Raw genomic sequence first — 16,933 nt, forward strand, 5'->3', positions numbered from 1 at the left:
AACAAGAAGCTGCAAAACCACAGAGAGAGAAAGACAGAAATGTGTCCAGGCTTTCTAATGAAAACTGTTGTTGTCAACACACAAACAAAGAAACAACAAAATCCCCATAAAACTCAACAACAAGCATCTGATCTTTGGTCGGTTATAAAGTAAATAATGAACTTTACAAAAGAAAATATATCATTTATCACATGAATTCATCTGAGGAGAAACAGTGACATGGACGTGAGGTTCCTGTTCCTCACGCTGCACAACTAGTTCCCTCACAGCACCCCCCTCTGGACCCAAAGGCTTTTACATGAACTCCTGAACATGAGCATGGAAATGAAACGTTAAAAGAAAACAGATGCAGCAGAGATTCAAGGAAATGTTCGTGCATGTATCAATAAATAACTGCAGATAAAACCGTCTGTGTACTCTGGCTTTATTCTTCTGGGATGAGTTCAGATACAAAGCAGGGAAATGTCTCTCAGGTGCTGTGGTCTCTCTTTGGTTTTGGCTTGTTGACGGTGGCGTGGACGTCACTGGAGGCTCCAGCAGAAGAAGAAAACTTCACACTGCTGTGGGCCACTTCACCACCATCTTTAACGCAAACATGAGAAAGAAGGAAACTGCACTTCACAATGAGTCCTTTTGTTTATTAGGGACATCTTCTCCGACTCTGACAGCGGCTGACGGGTTGTGTCTGGTTGTTGCTGTTAAGAAAGAAATGACAAATTACTCATAAATATCAGGTTTGCTTTTTTCATTAAGATCAATGAATTATTCTCTGAGACATCAGCGACACAGTATTAAGGCCATGTTGAAGAAAAACATTTGAGATTTTAAAAAAACAAAGTCGTAATACTGTGAGAAAAACGTTGCAAGTGTTACAAGAATAAAGTGGTAACTGAGTGGAAACCTGCAAGATTACAAGATCGGAATCTTTAAATAAAATGCTGACCCATACCGCATCCTTCCGCTTTGTTTTGTGGTGATCCTGCAAACTAACAAGTTCACGTGAACCACTGAAGCAAAACTTGTGTTTCGCCTTGTGCTGGTCATTTGAGAGACTGAAGGTTTCAGGCACTTGGCTCCAGTTTTACTTGCAGCGTTTGTAGCTTGTAGCTTCACTGTCACATACACAGATATGAAGTTTGTGTGTCTGTCTCTGACTTTGCAAAATCTCAAACAAACAAATATAGAGTTCATTTAAATCAGCGTTAAACTCATAGTTAAAATACAGTCAGAAAACCAGTACTTGTAGAGTTGTGAACTGTTTCTTTTGTGTTGAGTGTCTTTGCCTTCAATCTGAAGACTTTTTCATCCACTTGAATTCAGCCATCGTTCTTCTCTTTTTTGTTTTCCTTCTCTCGTTCTCAATCCTTATTTGTCAAATATTCAAACCATTTTCCTTTTCAGCGAATCGGAACTTCCCCTTCATAACCACACCCCCACACGGACTTCTCATCCGAGTCTTTTATACAGATGCTGTCGACATTGGATCGCTTGGTTGTTTCTCACGTTCTGTCTCAAGAACAAAGTCTGAGAACAAATGAAACTTCATAAAACCACATTAATAAGCTGAAAGTTGACATTTTTACTTTCTCTTAATGAAACACTGAAAGCATGGTGGACATAAAATGTATGAATAAACAAAAATACAAATAAGTAAAGTCATGATTAGATAATTGAACACAAACATGAATGAAAAAAAAATACACAACGACTTTTTCTGTATTTCTGTTTCTGTTTTTATTTACACATTTATTTATTTCTTTTTACAAGCTCTGATCACAACACACACCATTACTCCTCTTTATCTTTACAGACAAAATAAGTGTTGGCCTCTTAATTCACCTTTAAAATCTTTTGTAAACAGTTGTTTTACTCTTTAACGCCACCTTCTGGACAAAAAGCTTTTCACAACAGTGCATTGCATCCAGGAAATGACTCATTCAGATAATACGTTGAGGATTCTCCTGGTTTTACAGAGAGATCTATGTGTTGTGGATTAAGTTGAAAGGTGAGGACGGATAAAGACTCTGCTGTGGTCCCTGTTTGCTTTTGGCTTGTTGACGGCGGCGTACACGTCGCTGGAGGCTCCAGCAGAAGAATAAGACTTCGCGGTGCTGTAGGTCATTGCATCACTGTCGTCTCTGACTCGTACCTGAGAAGGAAACTTTAAAGACAGAATGAAACAGGCTTCGGTTGTGTTTCTTGTGTTTTCATTGTTCATCAGTCCCTCACCCTGTCTTCCCTGTTGCTCTTCTTGATGTAGATGACGGAGGTGTAGCAAACATCATCTCCAGGATCAGCCTACAGAGTGAAGACAACATGCTGACTCCTCAGGAACATGTGGATTCACAATAAACTGACCAAACCCAGCGTGAGGTCACCCACGTGGTTTGTGAGCTGTAGTCGTGAAGCCTCCAGTTGGACTTCCGGTTCTGAAGTGTGTGATCTCACCTTGTCCCAACTGGTTTCTGGACCAGACTGAGTCTCCGCAGGGTTTAGTCTTTGTCCCTGAACAAACACAGTCTAGTTAATTTGGTTTCCAGCAGAGTGAAGATACATATTTCCTAAAATTCTGAAATGCTCACTTACAATATATTTTCTTGCATCAACTGAATGAACTTTTTTGTACTTTTTAGATTTAATTGATGACTCCTAAAGCGTTACAGAACCAAGCCTCTGTGTATATCAAGGATTTATTTCCTCCATATTATCCTGATGGAAATAATTTACCAACTGGGATCAGAAATACATATTTATAAACATTTTTTAAATAATTCAATTAAACTCTTTTCCTTTATTTTACGTCTGATTGTTGTTTTATTGTTGTTTCCTCCTCTTTGTTAAGAAAAGTGTTGTATGAGGAACTACCTGGTCGTGACTAATTAAACATTTTAAAATTCAGCTTTAAAACTCACAGAATTTTCCTCCATTTGTGTTTTGTTCCCTGAAACAAAGAAAGAAAAGGTTAATTTCAGCTTCATCAGCGAAAAATACATTTATTTAAAAAGAAAACAAATGTGTTGCAGACTTAAAAGTTTCTTGTGGGAAGTTTCTTGCCTTTATTTCTCTTCAGTCTGATGACTGCCACAGTAGTTATTAAAAACGCTGCCAAACCTGCAGCCACAGCAACGTACAACCACCAGCCTAGAAAGATTAATCAGAATAAGATCGACTGAAAGACAAAAACCTTCTGAAAGAGAGAATGGATAAAATGTTGAGTCTCTACGTTGCGGCGTCTGATCGGATGCTGTCGTGTCCGTCTCAGTTGTTCTTGTTACTGTCGCTGTCGTCACTTCATCACCTGGAAAACATGAAGGAACAAATGAGTGAGAAAACATCAGGAATCACAAACGGAAAATTAGTTTTGAACACTCGCGTGGTTTCTCACCTGAGGGCTGAGAGCTGAGGGTAAACCGCTCCACGATCTTGAAATAACCGTCGGTCACTTCACATGTAAATAACTCCCGATAGTTTGGTCTCCGCTTGAGATAAGGGGAAACTATCAGTGAGCATTGTGATGTCCTCCAGTCGACAACATCGTTAGTCACGTTGGGATCCTTGTACAGACACTTCACCCTGTGGCCGTACCCATATGTCGACACGGAGCAGGAAAACACCAGCTCATCATTGACGATAGATTCAGTCACTGGTGGAGAGGAAGGAGAAAAAGCCGACAGGATGCACTGAAGAAGACTGAAACTACAGGTTAAGACCTTAAATATTTACTCGCTAAAAATCAAGAGATTATCAGAATCGTTTACATATGGACTTCAATGAAAAGTGATTCCTGGAGTCGCCCCCTGCTGTTCATTTGAGAGAAAACTCTGGATTTGTGTCACTTTCAATTTTTGTATCCAGTCTATGTATAAACACACCAGAGGAAAGTGAAAAAACGTTTCCTTTAAGTCTTTATCTAATCGTTCTTTCTAATACCTCCGAGTATCTGTGTTGGAGTTTTTGTAAAAATATTTTGAATACTCTTCTGGATTGAAGGAGTAAAGTCTTTGAACTTTTTTAAATTTTCAAATCAAAATCAGGAAACAAGCTGAGACACAGAAAAACAGATCTGACTTTTGTTTTGATATTAAAAACTGAAAAATGAAGACTTGACACAACTGAGACATAAACTCCTGATGTCATTTTCTCATAGACTTATATAGAAACACATGTTTTTAGCAACCAGTGGAGTCGCCCCCTGCTGGTCACTTGAGAGAATACATGTTTCAGGCACAGTCTATAATTGCGACTGTCTCCTGTTGAGTTTTTGTTGTTGTCCTTGCTCATTATTTTGTCTCTGAAAACCTTCAGCAGCTTTTCTCTTGAGGAACGACACCACCAGTGAGATCAGAATTATTGTAGCGCTTCAGAAATCTCACCTTGAACAACAGACAGATGAACCAGGTGGTCTTGTTCTGATTTGAGCTGTCGACAGTCGTAGCGCCTGTTGTCTGCAGCCGTGACGTTCTTTATGACCAGAGAACAGTTCTCGTTAACACTCACTCTGTTTTTATCTTTGATAGCTTTACTGATGCTCCCACGTCTGACCAGATCCACTACGTTCCCTGAGCCATTCAGATCAGAGAACCAGTCGGTGCCGTCACATTTGTTCTGACCAGGAATCACATTTTTGCAAGGCAACGTGACGTCATCTCCTTCTCTGACGATGATGGAGGACAGGTACTGACCTGTGACTGATGAGGAGAAAAGACGGACAAACATTAAGAATACAGGCTGAAATATACAGTAAATATGTGTGAGGGTCTGCGGAGCTCTGGAAATGTTCCGTCCTCCTTTTCCACGAGAGGTTAGTAAATGTTGTGTAGGGTGTGATAATTAGTGAGGGAGAAAAAGAACATTATTGAAAATAATTTTGGGATGTTCATTTGTCAAACGCTGTGTGAGAACGCAAATGTCCAAGTGAGATTCCCCGGGTCTAACAATAACATTACCATCATATCATCATTACTACTACTATTATCATCATATTGCCACTGCACTACTTGTCTGCCTATTCATCTTGTGTTTGTGTTTTTGTTCTTTTTACCCCAATGTTTTGTTTTGTTCTATTGTATTGTGTTTTGTTGTGTTCTGATATACGAGCTGCTATGACGACTGAATTTCCCTCCGGGGATGAATAAAGTACTCTATCTATCTATCTATCTATCTATCTAACTGCGGAGTTTCATTGCGAGCGAGTGGGCGTGTTCATGACGTTCCTAACATGCGAGAAAAACAAAAAAGAAGGCAAAAATCAAGTAGAAGATGAAGACGTCGAGTTCTTTGTGACCGAGTCGCTGTTGGTTTCCGTCGTTGCTTGCTGCTCCGCCCCTCGTGTGAAGGCTCACTGCTTTGTTCAGGTGTGAAAGACAAACTCCAGAGAAAGTCTAAACCACTGAGAGATGAGGCGTTGTATTTGACACCCCCTCGTCCAGTTAACTGACATAATGAATCAACGCGATCATCGTTTAAAAGCAAGACAGCAAAACAAAGCTCTTCCTTTGTTTTCTGATGCTTCACAGATCAGTTATCAGGAAAATAATTTTCAGATTTATCAATAATGAAAACAAATTCTCTGCTATTTTTCACCACAATATACATCCAACCAAATGAGGAACCTCTTGCACTTTAAGGAACCATATGAAGTTTGCAAAGAACCATCTCCTATGTGACAGAGTTCTTCAGTTGGTGATGACTCTGTGAGGAAACATTAAAGAACCATTATATTTCTGAGAGTATAATAATGAAGGATTACCTGAAAACGGAGGCGTCAGCATCAGGAATAAAAACACTTTAATCCACCTTATTTCTGTCATCATGAGTTTTTTTTATCTCTGATTTACTGTCAGAGTCTCTGATCTGCTTCAGAGAAATGACAGATGTCTTTCCTGTCATCAGCAGGGAAGACTTCCTCATTTTGGCCATCAGCTTGTTCTGTAGGTGGAGCTCATCAGCTATTCATCTCTTTTACATCTTTTTTTTTTTCATCTCTTTCTTAATTTAGCAGTTTTCCCAGATTGATAATCCAGCAGGCGAAGAAGCAGCCGCCCGCAGACGAGAGGTGAAATGTCACAGCAGCCTGACGACGACCCGGAGGAGGTGAGAGAGCAGACGGAAAATAAATGGAGGAGAAAAAAACGGTTTGTTCCAAATGTTCATCAGATGAGGAAGCTGTGGTTTAGTGAGGAGATAAATGACATGACAACACAAGATGTTCCTTTTTATAGTCACTTTCATGCTTTTAGGTTTCTACAAGTTTATATGCAGAACTTTAAAAGTTAGTAAAAAAAAAGTCACTCAATATAAAAAAAATATTCTGTTCTATTTAACAGATAAAAACCGATAAACTATAAATAAAGGAACAAATAAAGCAAGAATGTCGCACAGCAGAGCTCTTATCTCCACCAACACTGAACCAGATTACACACACTCGTGGATTATCAGTCCTCGGTGCAGCTCAGAGGAAACTCCTGCTACTTGTTGTGTCTTTTTCACATTTCAAACACATCCATCAACACATGGAGAAGTTTGAGAGAGACATTAAATAAATTCCAGTTCATAACATCACATCAAGTCAAACTGCAGTCGACCACTGATCCACGGAGGAGAACGTTTCTGATGGTTTATGGTCTTTACTGTAATTGTCGTAAATGCATCAAACCTTTTCTGGTTCGCTGCTGGATGTCTACTGACACAGAACAAAGTCAGAACAGAGGAGTGTTCCTAAGTTCACGCAGGACGATCTTTGCCCTACAGTCACCATGTTAAACATCAAACTGATTCAGTTTATCATTGGCCAGCTTGTAAAATAAGTGGGCGAAGGGTAAATTGGAGATTTGTGTGTGTGTGAGCAAATCTTTTCATTTGTGGATTCTGGGACAGAAATCTGTGTCACAGTTTAGTTTGTTTCATAATGAAACCGACAGGATGGGACCTGCTGCTGTAAGACTCAGTGAGAGTTCAGGTTCTAATTCAAACGAAAAATGATCATGAAATAAAAAGACCCAACAGACATTTTGTAAAACCACATTTAATTTCACTAGACCCTGATTTTTACACACTAAATATCAGTTCCTTAAATTTATGTTTTCATCAAGATCCATGAATTATTCTCTGAGAAAAAAATGTCTCACAACGCTAAAGAAAGTGAATTAAAGGTTTTTTGGATCCTCCCCCTGATGATACAGTTCAGAATTAAAGCTCACTCATGCTCAATGCTAGGTACATATATGGAAACTGACCGAGCCGTCTGTCGGTGCTCTGCGTTTTTCCGTAATTGTGAACGTCTTCTGAAAGTTTGACTCCTTTCCTGTTGCCAGCAGAGGATTTTTTTTTTTTGTGCCCCAGTGAGTCACGTTGGGGAAACTGAGGAGCTCGGCCTCTGTTGTACATCGTTCCCAAGATGTAAAAAACAATAAGTATGCAAACGTGTGTCAGGAAATGAAATGCACTCTGCAGACAAGGTGCTCCATGTCCAAAGGCAAGAAGAAGAAGAAGACATTAAGAATAATTCATGGTCTGTATGAACACTTCAGTTCAGAGCGTCTGAACGAGCAGAACTTTCAAAAGAGACGTTTTGACTTTTCCCTCAAACCAACATTGTCCAGTCCCACAATTCTCCGAAGGTGCCGATGAGACTTTTTTTTTTAAAACCAGCCAAAGGTCAAAATAACTGGTGCATAATATTTCCAGTCTGGGTGAAACATTACTGTCGATTTACCCTCTGTACAGACACAATCACTGAAGATAAATCCACACTAAACTGTTGATAATGGATAATGGCTCACACTCCGTCTCAGTGGGCGTGGCTACAGCTACAAAAGCTTTCCCTCCTTCTCACAACACTCACTTGCACCAAACACAGCACAGGAGGAAACTCACTGTGTTAGACAATGGAGATGTTCGGTGTTTTTCTTCAGTCCTCCAGCTCTGTCTCCCTGTTGGGGGCTCTGGTGGTCCTGGTCCTCATTTACCTAGTTTCCAGCTTCGGCTCCCAGGAGGACAAGGATCCTCCAGGACCTAAACCACTTCCTCTGCTGGGGAACCTGCTGCAGCTGGACCTCAAGAGACCCTTCTACTCTTTACTGGAGGTGAGGAAGCTCTCTTCCACTTTCCTCTCTGATTCTGAGTCATGTGTGAATCATGACATCACTCCTCTGCTCTTAGCTTTCCAAGAAGTATGGATCAGTGTTCACCGTCTATTTTGGATCCAAGAAAGTGGTGGTTCTGGCCGGATACAAGACGGTGAAGGAGGCGCTTGTAAACTATGCCGAGGAGTTTGGAGACAGAGACCCGATGCTAATCGTGGATGAAAACAATGAAGGACATGGTGAGTAAAGGAAAAACATTTTTTTCCCACATTGTTGTGGTTTACCAGCAGTAATAAGTAATAACTACTCTATTCCAGGGGTTTTATGGTCCAATGGGGATTCGTGGAAAGAAATGCGTCGCTTTGCTCTGACGAACCTGAGAGACTTCGGAATGGGCAAGAAGACATGTGAGAACAAAATCATTGAGGAATGTGACCACCTCGTTGAGGTGTTTAAGAACTTTAATGGTAAATATATGTCATTCAAACAGCTGCATTTTGAGCAGCCTTTACACAAAGATCCTACAAAAAACGTCCTTTTTTTTCTTGCAGGAGAAGCTTTTGATACGACCCAACCGATGAACTGTGCAGTCTCTAATATTATCTGCTCCATGGTCTATGGCAGCAGGTTCGAATACGATGACCCAGAGTTTATATCTCTGGTCGATCGAACAAACAGAAATATTCAACTCGCGGGCTCTCCATCAATACAAGTATAATTTAGCACAGCCACTTTAATATATTTGATTCAAAAACTTTTGCAACTGGGAAAGAAAAAAAATATTAAAAAAATGTGATTCTTTTTGTTATTCTTCTTTTGACAGATCTACAACCTGTTCCCGTGGTTTGGTAAATTGCTCGCCAAAACGAAGGAATTCAACAAATTGTATGAAGCTAATAGGAAACAGAACTTACAGCTGTTCACACATCTGAAAAAGACCCTCGATCCACAGATGTGCAGAGGGTTCGTGGATGCCTTTCTGGTCCGAAAGCAAAACCTTGAGGTTTGCAAATGCTTGATTTCACAATATTATTTTTTTAAAGTAGCTACTTTATTCATAGCTATTGTTTAATGTCAAATTAAGATTATTATTCCATTTATCCGGTTTAAAATTTAACGGGACAATTAATAAACCTTTTTGTAAATGAGTCAGTTTATTCCATCTGAACCTGGGCAGGTGTGAAAACAGCTAGAGAGGCCAAATCAAACATATTAGACACGTAAGACCCCTGTGAGGACGTCCACGTGTGACATTTTGACCATGCAGATCATCCATATCAAAGGCCCTGACTCCCCCCCCTCCCTTTCTACTAAAAACTCTAATACGTCATCCAATAGCAGCTCTACACATTAACTTGAGCCTTCTCTCTAAACTGAATGTGGTCTAAGAGAAATGTGGATAAAGGTTCAATGTGTAGGATTTTGTGACATCTAGTGGGGAAGTTGTGTATTGCAACCAATTGAATACCCCCACGTTTAACCTTCCCTTCCAAATGTGTAGTAGAAACCACAGTGGGCTCGTCTCTAGAGCCTGTTTTTAGTTGATACAGGAACCTACACAACTAAAGTGGCTTTTTATATCTAATGAGGTCACTATGGACTGGCAGCAGGATCATGAAGGGTTTTTCCATCCATATAAGCTTTAGTTTTTGTCTATAGTCCTAAAGGGAACAGAGAACTACACATGGCATCATTGTGATTTCTTCATGATGTCATTTATCATGTTGTCCGATCAATATAAGCTTTAGATTGAAAATTATTTGTAGAGATATCTTGAAAAAAAAATGTTGTCTAGCCGATCGGATCCAAAAGTTAATTGTCTAGAAATTAACTCCCAAGTGATATTCCCACTACGTCTTGTGGAAACCCATCAATAAGTTGTTGCGATAGTTTGTCCACGTTTGCTGGCATAAAGGATAATGATGAAATCAAGAACTGCATTCCAGAAGACCTACATTTTAAGAAGGAACTTGGAAAAGATGACACTGACTCAGATAGGATAGGGTTAATTGCTTCTGGGCCCCAAATCCATCTGCTCTCTCGGTCTACACCTGTTTCAAGCCAAAAGTAGAAGTGAAGAGTTTGAAATGCAACCCTGAGTTAGTCACTGAGGGTAAAAAAAAAAACGTTTGAATAACTGCTCTGGTCCTATCTCCATTCAGGAATCTGGGATTTCCAAAAATCACTTTCATGATAAAAACCTTCTGACCACAGTCAATAATCTCTTTGCTGCTGGGACAGACACAACGGCGACAACACTGAGATGGGGACTTATGCTGATGGCCAAGTATCCAAAAATACAAGGTAAGGAGCTGAGGACACCAGCAGCTCCACCAACTCAAGAATATCTTAAAAACAAAAAGAAAACAAAAATACCCTTCCATCAGACCAGGTCCAGGAGGAGCTGAGCAGGGAGATAGGAAGTCGTCAGGTGCAGGTTGAAGACAGGAAGAACCTGCCCTTCACTGATGCTGTCATCCATGAGACGCAGAGACTGGCCAACATTGTCCCGATGGCTCTGCCTCACAAGACCAGCCGAGACGTCACCTTCCAGGGTCACTTCATTGAGAAGGTCAGACTCATTAAAACAACTAGTGTGGGTCATCCCACCTGACTTGGAAGACAGATACAAACCAACTAGAAGGGCAGTCAGTGAGCGGATACCTCCACCCAGGCCCACCAGTCCCCTAATATCCCTAAACATGACTGATGGTTTTCATAAAGATCCATGAACTGGGAAAACAGTGAACAAAGTGTCTTGGATCTTTACCCCTGATCCAGATCAAAATACATTGGGTTCTTTCCTGACCTGAACCTCATCCTTCCATCAAGCGTCCCGGAACTCAGATAAGTTGTTTTGTGGAATCTTGGTTAAAATAAACAAGAAAACAAACCAACCAACAAATGAAGGATTGGGGGTAAAAAAAAAACCTCCACAATATTATACTTCAATGGTAAAAAATAATAATGAGAGAGTTTTACAGAATTATATCGAAATGCCTTTAAGTACTGTTATACAAAGTTTTCATTTCTTTAGAATACATTTTTTTTATGTACATGTTAATTGGCTCTCTAATTTCTGGTTTGTTGATCCCACAAAACTGAGCATGCAGTAATTGTTATTGTCCACAGGGGACCACAGTGTATCCTCTGTTGACGTCTGTCCTGTACGATGAGGATGAGTGGGAGAAACCTCACTCCTTCTACCCCGCCCACTTCCTGAACAAAGAGGGAAAGTTCGTCAAGCGAGACGCCTTCATGCCTTTTTCTGCAGGTTCGTGAGCACAAGCACTTTCCTTTCATCGTTCTCTTACATGCAGATGATATTTTACTTTGCCGTCCCTCTCAACAGGCCGCAGGGTTTGTCTCGGAGAGAGTCTGGCCAGGATGGAGCTCTTCATCTTCTTTGCCACTCTCCTGCAACACTTCCGTTTCACTCCAGCCCCTGGAGTTTCAGAGGACGACCTGGATCTGATGCCTCGAGTTGGATTAACCCTAAACCCTTCCACCCATGAGCTGTGTGCTGTTGCCTGTATGTAAATCCTGGCTCCACAATGCTGCTTGATTAACTTATATTCAGGAGAAGAGATTTTTTATCTGCACAAGACTTTACTACGTACTTTCTCACTCAGCTACTTTCAATACCTTCACAATAGTATTTTTTATCTGGTTCTTGTAAAATAAAATGGAACTGATAAGTCATGATGATGTCATGGTTTGATTTTTGTTTAATATGTGAACCTGTACCCTGACCTGCGGAGTTCATGGTGTTCAAGTAGAACTTTGTAAAGAGGCATTTGCGAACGTTTCCTGACAATGATACAACGGTTCTCATTTCAAAATGAAAATTCATTGGCTGTTAAAGACGTGAGGTCTGAGTAGCTAGAAACTTAAAGGACATATACAATGCTTTTGATGAGTTGTATACAAAGACTGTATAAAAAAAGGACATAGACTCAGGGTCATTGAAACCAAAGGACAAGTGCCTAAAATCTGTATGCCCTCTCTGACCAGCAGGGGGCGACTCCACTGGTCGTTTGACACTACTTCTCACTGTATAACGTCAGTAAACATTGCCCTCAGGAGTTTTTGTCTCAGTCTCTAGTTTCAAGTCTTCTTCAAACAGCTGATGTTTATTTAGTCAATGTTAAGGGTTGGTTAATATGCTCTGCTCATCAGGACGACCAGAGAAACTCACTCCTCTGTGAGTATCGAGTTACCTTCGACAAGGAGGTTATAAGATAAGATAAAATAAGATAATCATTTATTAGTCCCACAATGGGGAAATTTGCAGTATTACAGCAAGAAGAGTTGAAAGACATCAGTAAGTAATAAGTAAGTAATGTATTGCAATGTTACTACTTTCCCCTTCCTTACTTACTTTGTTTAGATACATGCTATATAAATACAGTTATTAAGGAATATTATATAGTGGTGTTTGGTCAATCTTCAACACTCCTCCTCCTCACACACAGGGGACAGCTCACAGCTAAAACAAAGGTTCACACATCAATTGCAAATTATATGGATTTTCCATTTGAACTTCAGGTGGAGGAGAGAAGTGAAACTTCTGCAGGAGGCTGCTGAGGATGATGAAGAGCTCCATCTTGACCAGAGTCTCACCTATACAAGCCCTGCGACCTGAAAGAGACAACAAAGAAAACACGTCAGCTAAAGTCTGAACTTTATAAAGGAAGCAATGCTTGTTCCCACCAACCTGCAGAAAAGGGCAGGAAGGCGTCTCGCATCACAAACTGTCCATCTTTGTCCAGGAAGTGGGCGGGATGAAAGGACTCAGGTTTCTCCCACTCGTTCTCATCATGCAGGACAGTTCTCAGGAGGGCATGCACTACGGTCCCCTGTGGACAACACAGAAATCTTAACATTTTCCTGATTAACACCTTTCCCTGGGGCACCAATGTGTCGTTAATCAAGATTTTATGTAAACTGTTCCAAAGAATGTTCATCTGTGTTCCACTAGCCTCTGTCAGACAAGGGTGAGGGTTTGATTTAAACATTTGGGGGGTGGGGCACGAAGACAAACCTTTTCAATGAAGTGACCCTGGAAGGTGAAGTCCTTGTTGACTTGGTGAGGAAGCCCCATTGGTGCAATGCTGGCCACTCTCTGAATCTCATGGATGACGGCGTTGGTCAAGGGCAAGTTCATCCTGTCATTGATCCGCACCTGACGATTCCCGACCACCCTGCTCAGCTCCTCCCTCACCTGGTCTGGGGGGACGAACAGAATGTGTTTCGGTTTTAGGTGATTTCCATGTGGCAGATTTTGTCGCTATAATATTTGTTGCTGTATGAGACTGTGTTTAAGTTCCTTACGTTGTATTTCTGGATATTTGGCCATCAGCATCAGTCCCCATGCTAATGTTGCTGAGGTTGACTCGCTACCGGCAGCAAACATATTAATGACTGATTTCATGAGGTTCTCATCGGTAAAGTTACTGTTGGTAATTCCAGATTCCTGCAGGTAATGAAGCATCAGTGCAGTTGTTTAAACTCATCTGTTTTTCTTTCACGTTGTGTCAAACACCAACATGTCAATCTCACAGGTAAATGAGAAAACAGTTTGGCCATCAAACACGAAAGAACAGATTGTGTTGATGCTTGGTGGACGGGTGGGGTACAAACTGAGGCTACATCCATACTATTACATTTTTCTTTGAAAATTTAAACCATCCCTGTCCACACTAACACGCCTCACAACGCATATCACGTGACCACTCACGTACACTTGGCGTACAGTTGTATCATCATAAATACAGAACTGATCTGAACAACAGCTGTTAGCAAAGACAACAGGGTCAGTTCTCTATCTCATGTTTTACAATGGAAACTGAGGCTGTTGCTGGTTGCGTTCGTCAGGAAGGGGATCATGTGCTAAGAGCCTGACGAGTTACTGAACGCTACGTTGTGACCGGAATAACCCAATCAGCAAGAGATGTTTTACCTTCTCTAAAACTCTGGAGTACTGTGGACACCAGGTGAACAAAATGAAATACAAAGTGTAGTAGCATGGATGTAAACTCAACGTGTAAATTGGTTTTGTCTAAGAGTGAAGATTATTTTTGTTAAAGCAGAACACAACTGCTCAATGACAGGATAAACAAAAAAAAATGCAACCATAGAAAAAGCCATGTCCTCTCTGAATTCGAATCCCTATTTATGATATATTAAACTCAATCATTTAATAACGAGCACGGCATCGTCAGGTCAAATTAAGTAAAATAGAGATTAATGATAGTAGCTGTGTTGTGCTCGACTTCATTCTAAAAATGAGCAAAGACAGGAAAAGTTAAATCTAATACAGGGTTGTAAAATTCCTTCGAACCAAACCCTGCCTGTCCCCAATCGCTCGACTCAAAGAACAAAAATATCAGCTTTGACAGACAAGTTTTCCAACCTCGTGTTTTTCCTTTTGGACCAGAAAGGCATCCACAAAGCCTCTGCACATCTCTGGATTGAGGGTCTCTTTCAGACGTCTGAACATCTCTATGTTATGTTTCACACTGACATCCCCTATCTCACGGAATTCTTTCCTGTTAGGAATAAATCTACCAATCCATGGTAACACGTTGAAGATCTGTCAGAAAAAGAATATGCATCACTTTTTATCCTAACTTCTGATTTCTACATTCTGACTGTGATCATTGAAGTGTTTGTACCTGTGCTGAACGTGACAACATGATTTCTGTGCGTCTGGATGTGCAATGTATCAGAGACACAAACTTTGTATCATCATATTCAAATCTTTTGCCATACACCAAGGAGCTGATTACATTGGAAGTTGTGAAGATTAATGGATCGTTTACATGATAAGGTTTTCCTGTAACGGGGAAACACCAAAAAGTTAAAAACAAATTTTCCACAGTTTCACATAGTTGATTATAATAATGAAATATGTACCTTCAGATTTCTTAAACTCTTTTATGAGGTGGTCACATTCCTCAATGATTTTGTCCTCAAAGATCGTTTTGCCCATCCCAAAGTCTCTCAGGTTCTTCAGAGCAAAGCGACGCATGTCTCTCCATGTGTCGCCATTGGACCAGATGATACCTGAGTTGAATTTGTTTGACAAATTAGATTTAATGTGCAGCTGAGGGTTGAAGTACGGTGGCCCTGAGGGTCAAAACATCTTCAGACCCAAAATCATTAGTGTAAAACTGTTTTTTATTAAATAACTTGTTTGACCTGTTTTCCCCACTTACCATGTCCTTGATTAGATTCATGCATAAGTAGAGCTTGATGTCTGTCTCCAAACTCTTCTGCGTATTTAACCAACGCGTTCTTCACCGTCTTGTATCCCGACAGGACCACCACTTTCTGGTGTGCCAAACGGATGCTATACACTGATCCATATTGCTTGGAAAACTAACCAAAGGGAAACACTGTCATTACAGCTAAATTTCAAGCACACAGAGGAAAGCAAGCAAGGTGGCAAAGCTATGATGAAAGTAGTCAGCTGGCCGGACACAACAAAATGCTTTTACCTCAATCAGTGTTTTATAGGGTTGTCGGAAGTCCATCTGCAGCATGTTCCCAAGCAGGGGAAGCCCTCTGGGTCCAGGGGGTCCCTTGCTGTCTCCCCTGGTGCTGAAGCTGGAAGACGAAACATAGGAGATGAGCAACAGGAAGATCACAGTCAACAGCAAAGAGGTTGAACTGAGGAACTGGAGGAAAAAATATGATGTCTCCATGACAGTTTAACAAATTAGATCCACAGTGTTAACATGAAACATGTAGCTTTTAACTAGCCATCAGTGAAGTGAAGGAGGCCACTAAACCTCCACCGCTGGAGGATGTGAGGTATTTATACTTTAACTGTGCACCTATGGGTGTGTGCACATCTTTCCTCTGTGTCAATACAGTTATTTAAATCAAAGAATTTTTTTTCAGACCCATAATTACGAAAGCACTACAAGGGACATCTATGCCTGTCCTGGGAGAGGACTGTTCTCTTGTTGAAGGTTAAAGGGATAGTTCACCCAAAAAGGAAAATTCACTCATCAGCTGCTAACCACTTTGACGAGGGGGGTGAAGTGTTTGAGTCCACAAAGCTCTTCTGTAGTTTCAGGGGTAAAGAATCCAATACAACTGAAGTAAATGGGGCCCCGTCTTCAAATGTAAAAAAACCCTGAAAAACATCAAGTGCGAGGCCAAATGACGTCATTCACACCAAGTTTTTAGCCTTAATGTCCTCTGTGATCCTCGTCGTAGGTCCTTTGACCACCAAATTCTATTCCGGTCATCCTTGAGTCCAAGTGGATATTTGTACCAAATTTAAGGAAGTTCCGTCATGACATTCTTGAGATATCACGTTCACAGGAATATTGAATAGGTCTAGGTCAATATTTGACTTTGAAACTGTAACTCCATATTTGCATTTCAAACAAAACATCTGACAGTTTCATGGAGCCTCCAGGTTTCCAGCGTCACACCCCGGCTCTCTTCACTGTGTTTCGATGACACTTTGTACGCTGGATATTACCCAAGATCCTCTGCAATTCTTCATATTTTAAAGTTTCCTGCTGAACATTGGAGATAAACTCTGGTTGTTAATAACTTGTCAGTGTTTTGAACTGATCACAGTTCAGCTTCACTCTTCAACTGTCTGGAGCCGATTGTGACAGTTGAAGCTGTGACTCTCAGGAGATCGAACCCTCTCACCAGAGTTACAGAGAACAGACGCTCAGAGAGTGAAGGAGGAAACTTTCTCCAAGTTCACACTCAAACATCAAACTCTTTTAATCAAGCTGTAGTTTACAGTAGAAAACTTGCACAATGTTGCTTTAAATGTCACTCTGGGAGCTTTCCTCTCTCCCCTGTTTGGCTCGAAG

The 16,933-nt window shown here is 40.7% G+C and overlaps 3 protein-coding genes across 6 annotated transcripts; 1 reads left to right on the forward strand and 2 right to left on the reverse strand.

Moving 5' to 3' along the window:
* Positions 1-1,709: 1,709 nt before the first annotated feature.
* Positions 1,710-5,951, reverse strand: LOC109642907 (uncharacterized). Of its 3 annotated transcripts, none has more exons than XM_069515348.1 (9): positions 5,750-5,951; positions 4,374-4,682; positions 3,386-3,643; positions 3,224-3,298; positions 3,055-3,141; positions 2,913-2,941; positions 2,449-2,505; positions 2,230-2,298; positions 1,710-2,161 (listed from the first exon to the last, which is right to left on the reverse strand). In XM_069515348.1, exons 1-9 carry the CDS (start codon positions 5,811-5,813, stop codon positions 1,994-1,996), a joined length of 1,116 nt encoding a protein of 371 aa, XP_069371449.1. In that variant the 5' UTR covers positions 5,814-5,951; the 3' UTR covers positions 1,710-1,993. The 3 variants fall into 3 exon arrangements, with proteins under 3 accessions (XP_069371449.1, XP_019963412.2, XP_069371448.1); XM_020107853.2 differs by having other exon boundaries at positions 1,710-2,149; positions 4,374-4,688; XM_069515347.1 differs by having other exon boundaries at positions 4,374-4,688.
* A 169-nt stretch (positions 5,952-6,120) lies between these two features.
* On the forward strand, positions 6,121-11,786 carry LOC109642905 (cytochrome P450 2K1-like). 2 transcript variants are annotated; one of them, XR_011239404.1, is made up of 9 exons: positions 6,121-8,084; positions 8,161-8,323; positions 8,402-8,551; positions 8,636-8,796; positions 8,908-9,087; positions 10,247-10,388; positions 10,472-10,656; positions 10,866-11,358; positions 11,437-11,786. XR_011239404.1 is itself a non-coding variant. In XM_020107851.2 (9 exons), the coding sequence occupies exons 1-9, from the start codon at positions 7,887-7,889 to the stop codon at positions 11,622-11,624; spliced, it is 1,509 nt and encodes a 502-aa protein (XP_019963410.2). In that variant the 5' UTR covers positions 6,121-7,886; the 3' UTR covers positions 11,625-11,786. The 2 variants fall into 2 exon arrangements, 1 of the variants encoding a protein (XP_019963410.2); XM_020107851.2 differs by having other exon boundaries at positions 11,217-11,358.
* Positions 11,787-12,331: 545 nt separating this feature from the next.
* On the reverse strand, positions 12,332-15,890 carry LOC109642906 (cytochrome P450 2K1-like). The gene is made up of 9 exons (XM_020107852.2): positions 15,587-15,890; positions 15,305-15,467; positions 15,003-15,152; positions 14,762-14,922; positions 14,500-14,679; positions 13,419-13,560; positions 13,129-13,313; positions 12,802-12,943; positions 12,332-12,725 (listed from the first exon to the last, which is right to left on the reverse strand). Exons 1-9 carry the CDS (start codon positions 15,791-15,793, stop codon positions 12,574-12,576), a joined length of 1,482 nt encoding a protein of 493 aa, XP_019963411.2. The 5' UTR covers positions 15,794-15,890; the 3' UTR covers positions 12,332-12,573.
* Between the last annotated feature and the right edge of the window lie 1,043 nt (positions 15,891-16,933).

The sequence above is a fragment of the Paralichthys olivaceus genome, chromosome 19, assembly GCF_024713975.1.
Source record: "Paralichthys olivaceus isolate ysfri-2021 chromosome 19, ASM2471397v2, whole genome shotgun sequence".
Taxonomy (NCBI): Eukaryota; Metazoa; Chordata; class Actinopteri; order Pleuronectiformes; family Paralichthyidae; genus Paralichthys; species Paralichthys olivaceus.

Bases quoted from the DNA above. Each gene is read 5' to 3' on its own strand.
- LOC109642907 (XM_069515347.1), bottom strand. From the start codon at position 5,813: ATGATGACAGAAATAAGGTGGATTAAAGTGTTTTTATTCCTGATGCTG. The intron at 3,299-3,385 runs GTGAGAAACCAC...CATGTTTTCCAG, and splicing joins CCTCAGCTCTCAGCCCTCAG to GTGATGAAGTGACGACAGCG. The intron at 2,942-3,054 runs GCAAGAAACTTC...TCTTTGTTTCAG, and splicing joins CAGACTGAAGAGAAATAAAG to GGAACAAAACACAAATGGAG.
- LOC109642905 (XM_020107851.2), top strand. From the start codon at position 7,887: ATGGAGATGTTCGGTGTTTTTCTTCAGTCCTCCAGCTCTGTCTCCCTG. The intron at 9,088-10,246 runs GTTTGCAAATGC...ATCTCCATTCAG, and splicing joins TCCGAAAGCAAAACCTTGAG to GAATCTGGGATTTCCAAAAA. The intron at 10,389-10,471 runs GTAAGGAGCTGA...CCCTTCCATCAG, and splicing joins CAAGTATCCAAAAATACAAG to ACCAGGTCCAGGAGGAGCTG.
- LOC109642906 (XM_020107852.2), bottom strand. From the start codon at position 15,793: ATGGAGACATCATATTTTTTCCTCCAGTTCCTCAGTTCAACCTCTTTG. The intron at 14,923-15,002 runs GTACATATTTCA...TCCCCGTTACAG, and splicing joins AGAGTTTAAGAAATCTGAAG to GAAAACCTTATCATGTAAAC. The intron at 13,561-14,499 runs GTTGGAAAACTT...CATTACCTGCAG, and splicing joins TCCAAAAGGAAAAACACGAG to GAATCTGGAATTACCAACAG.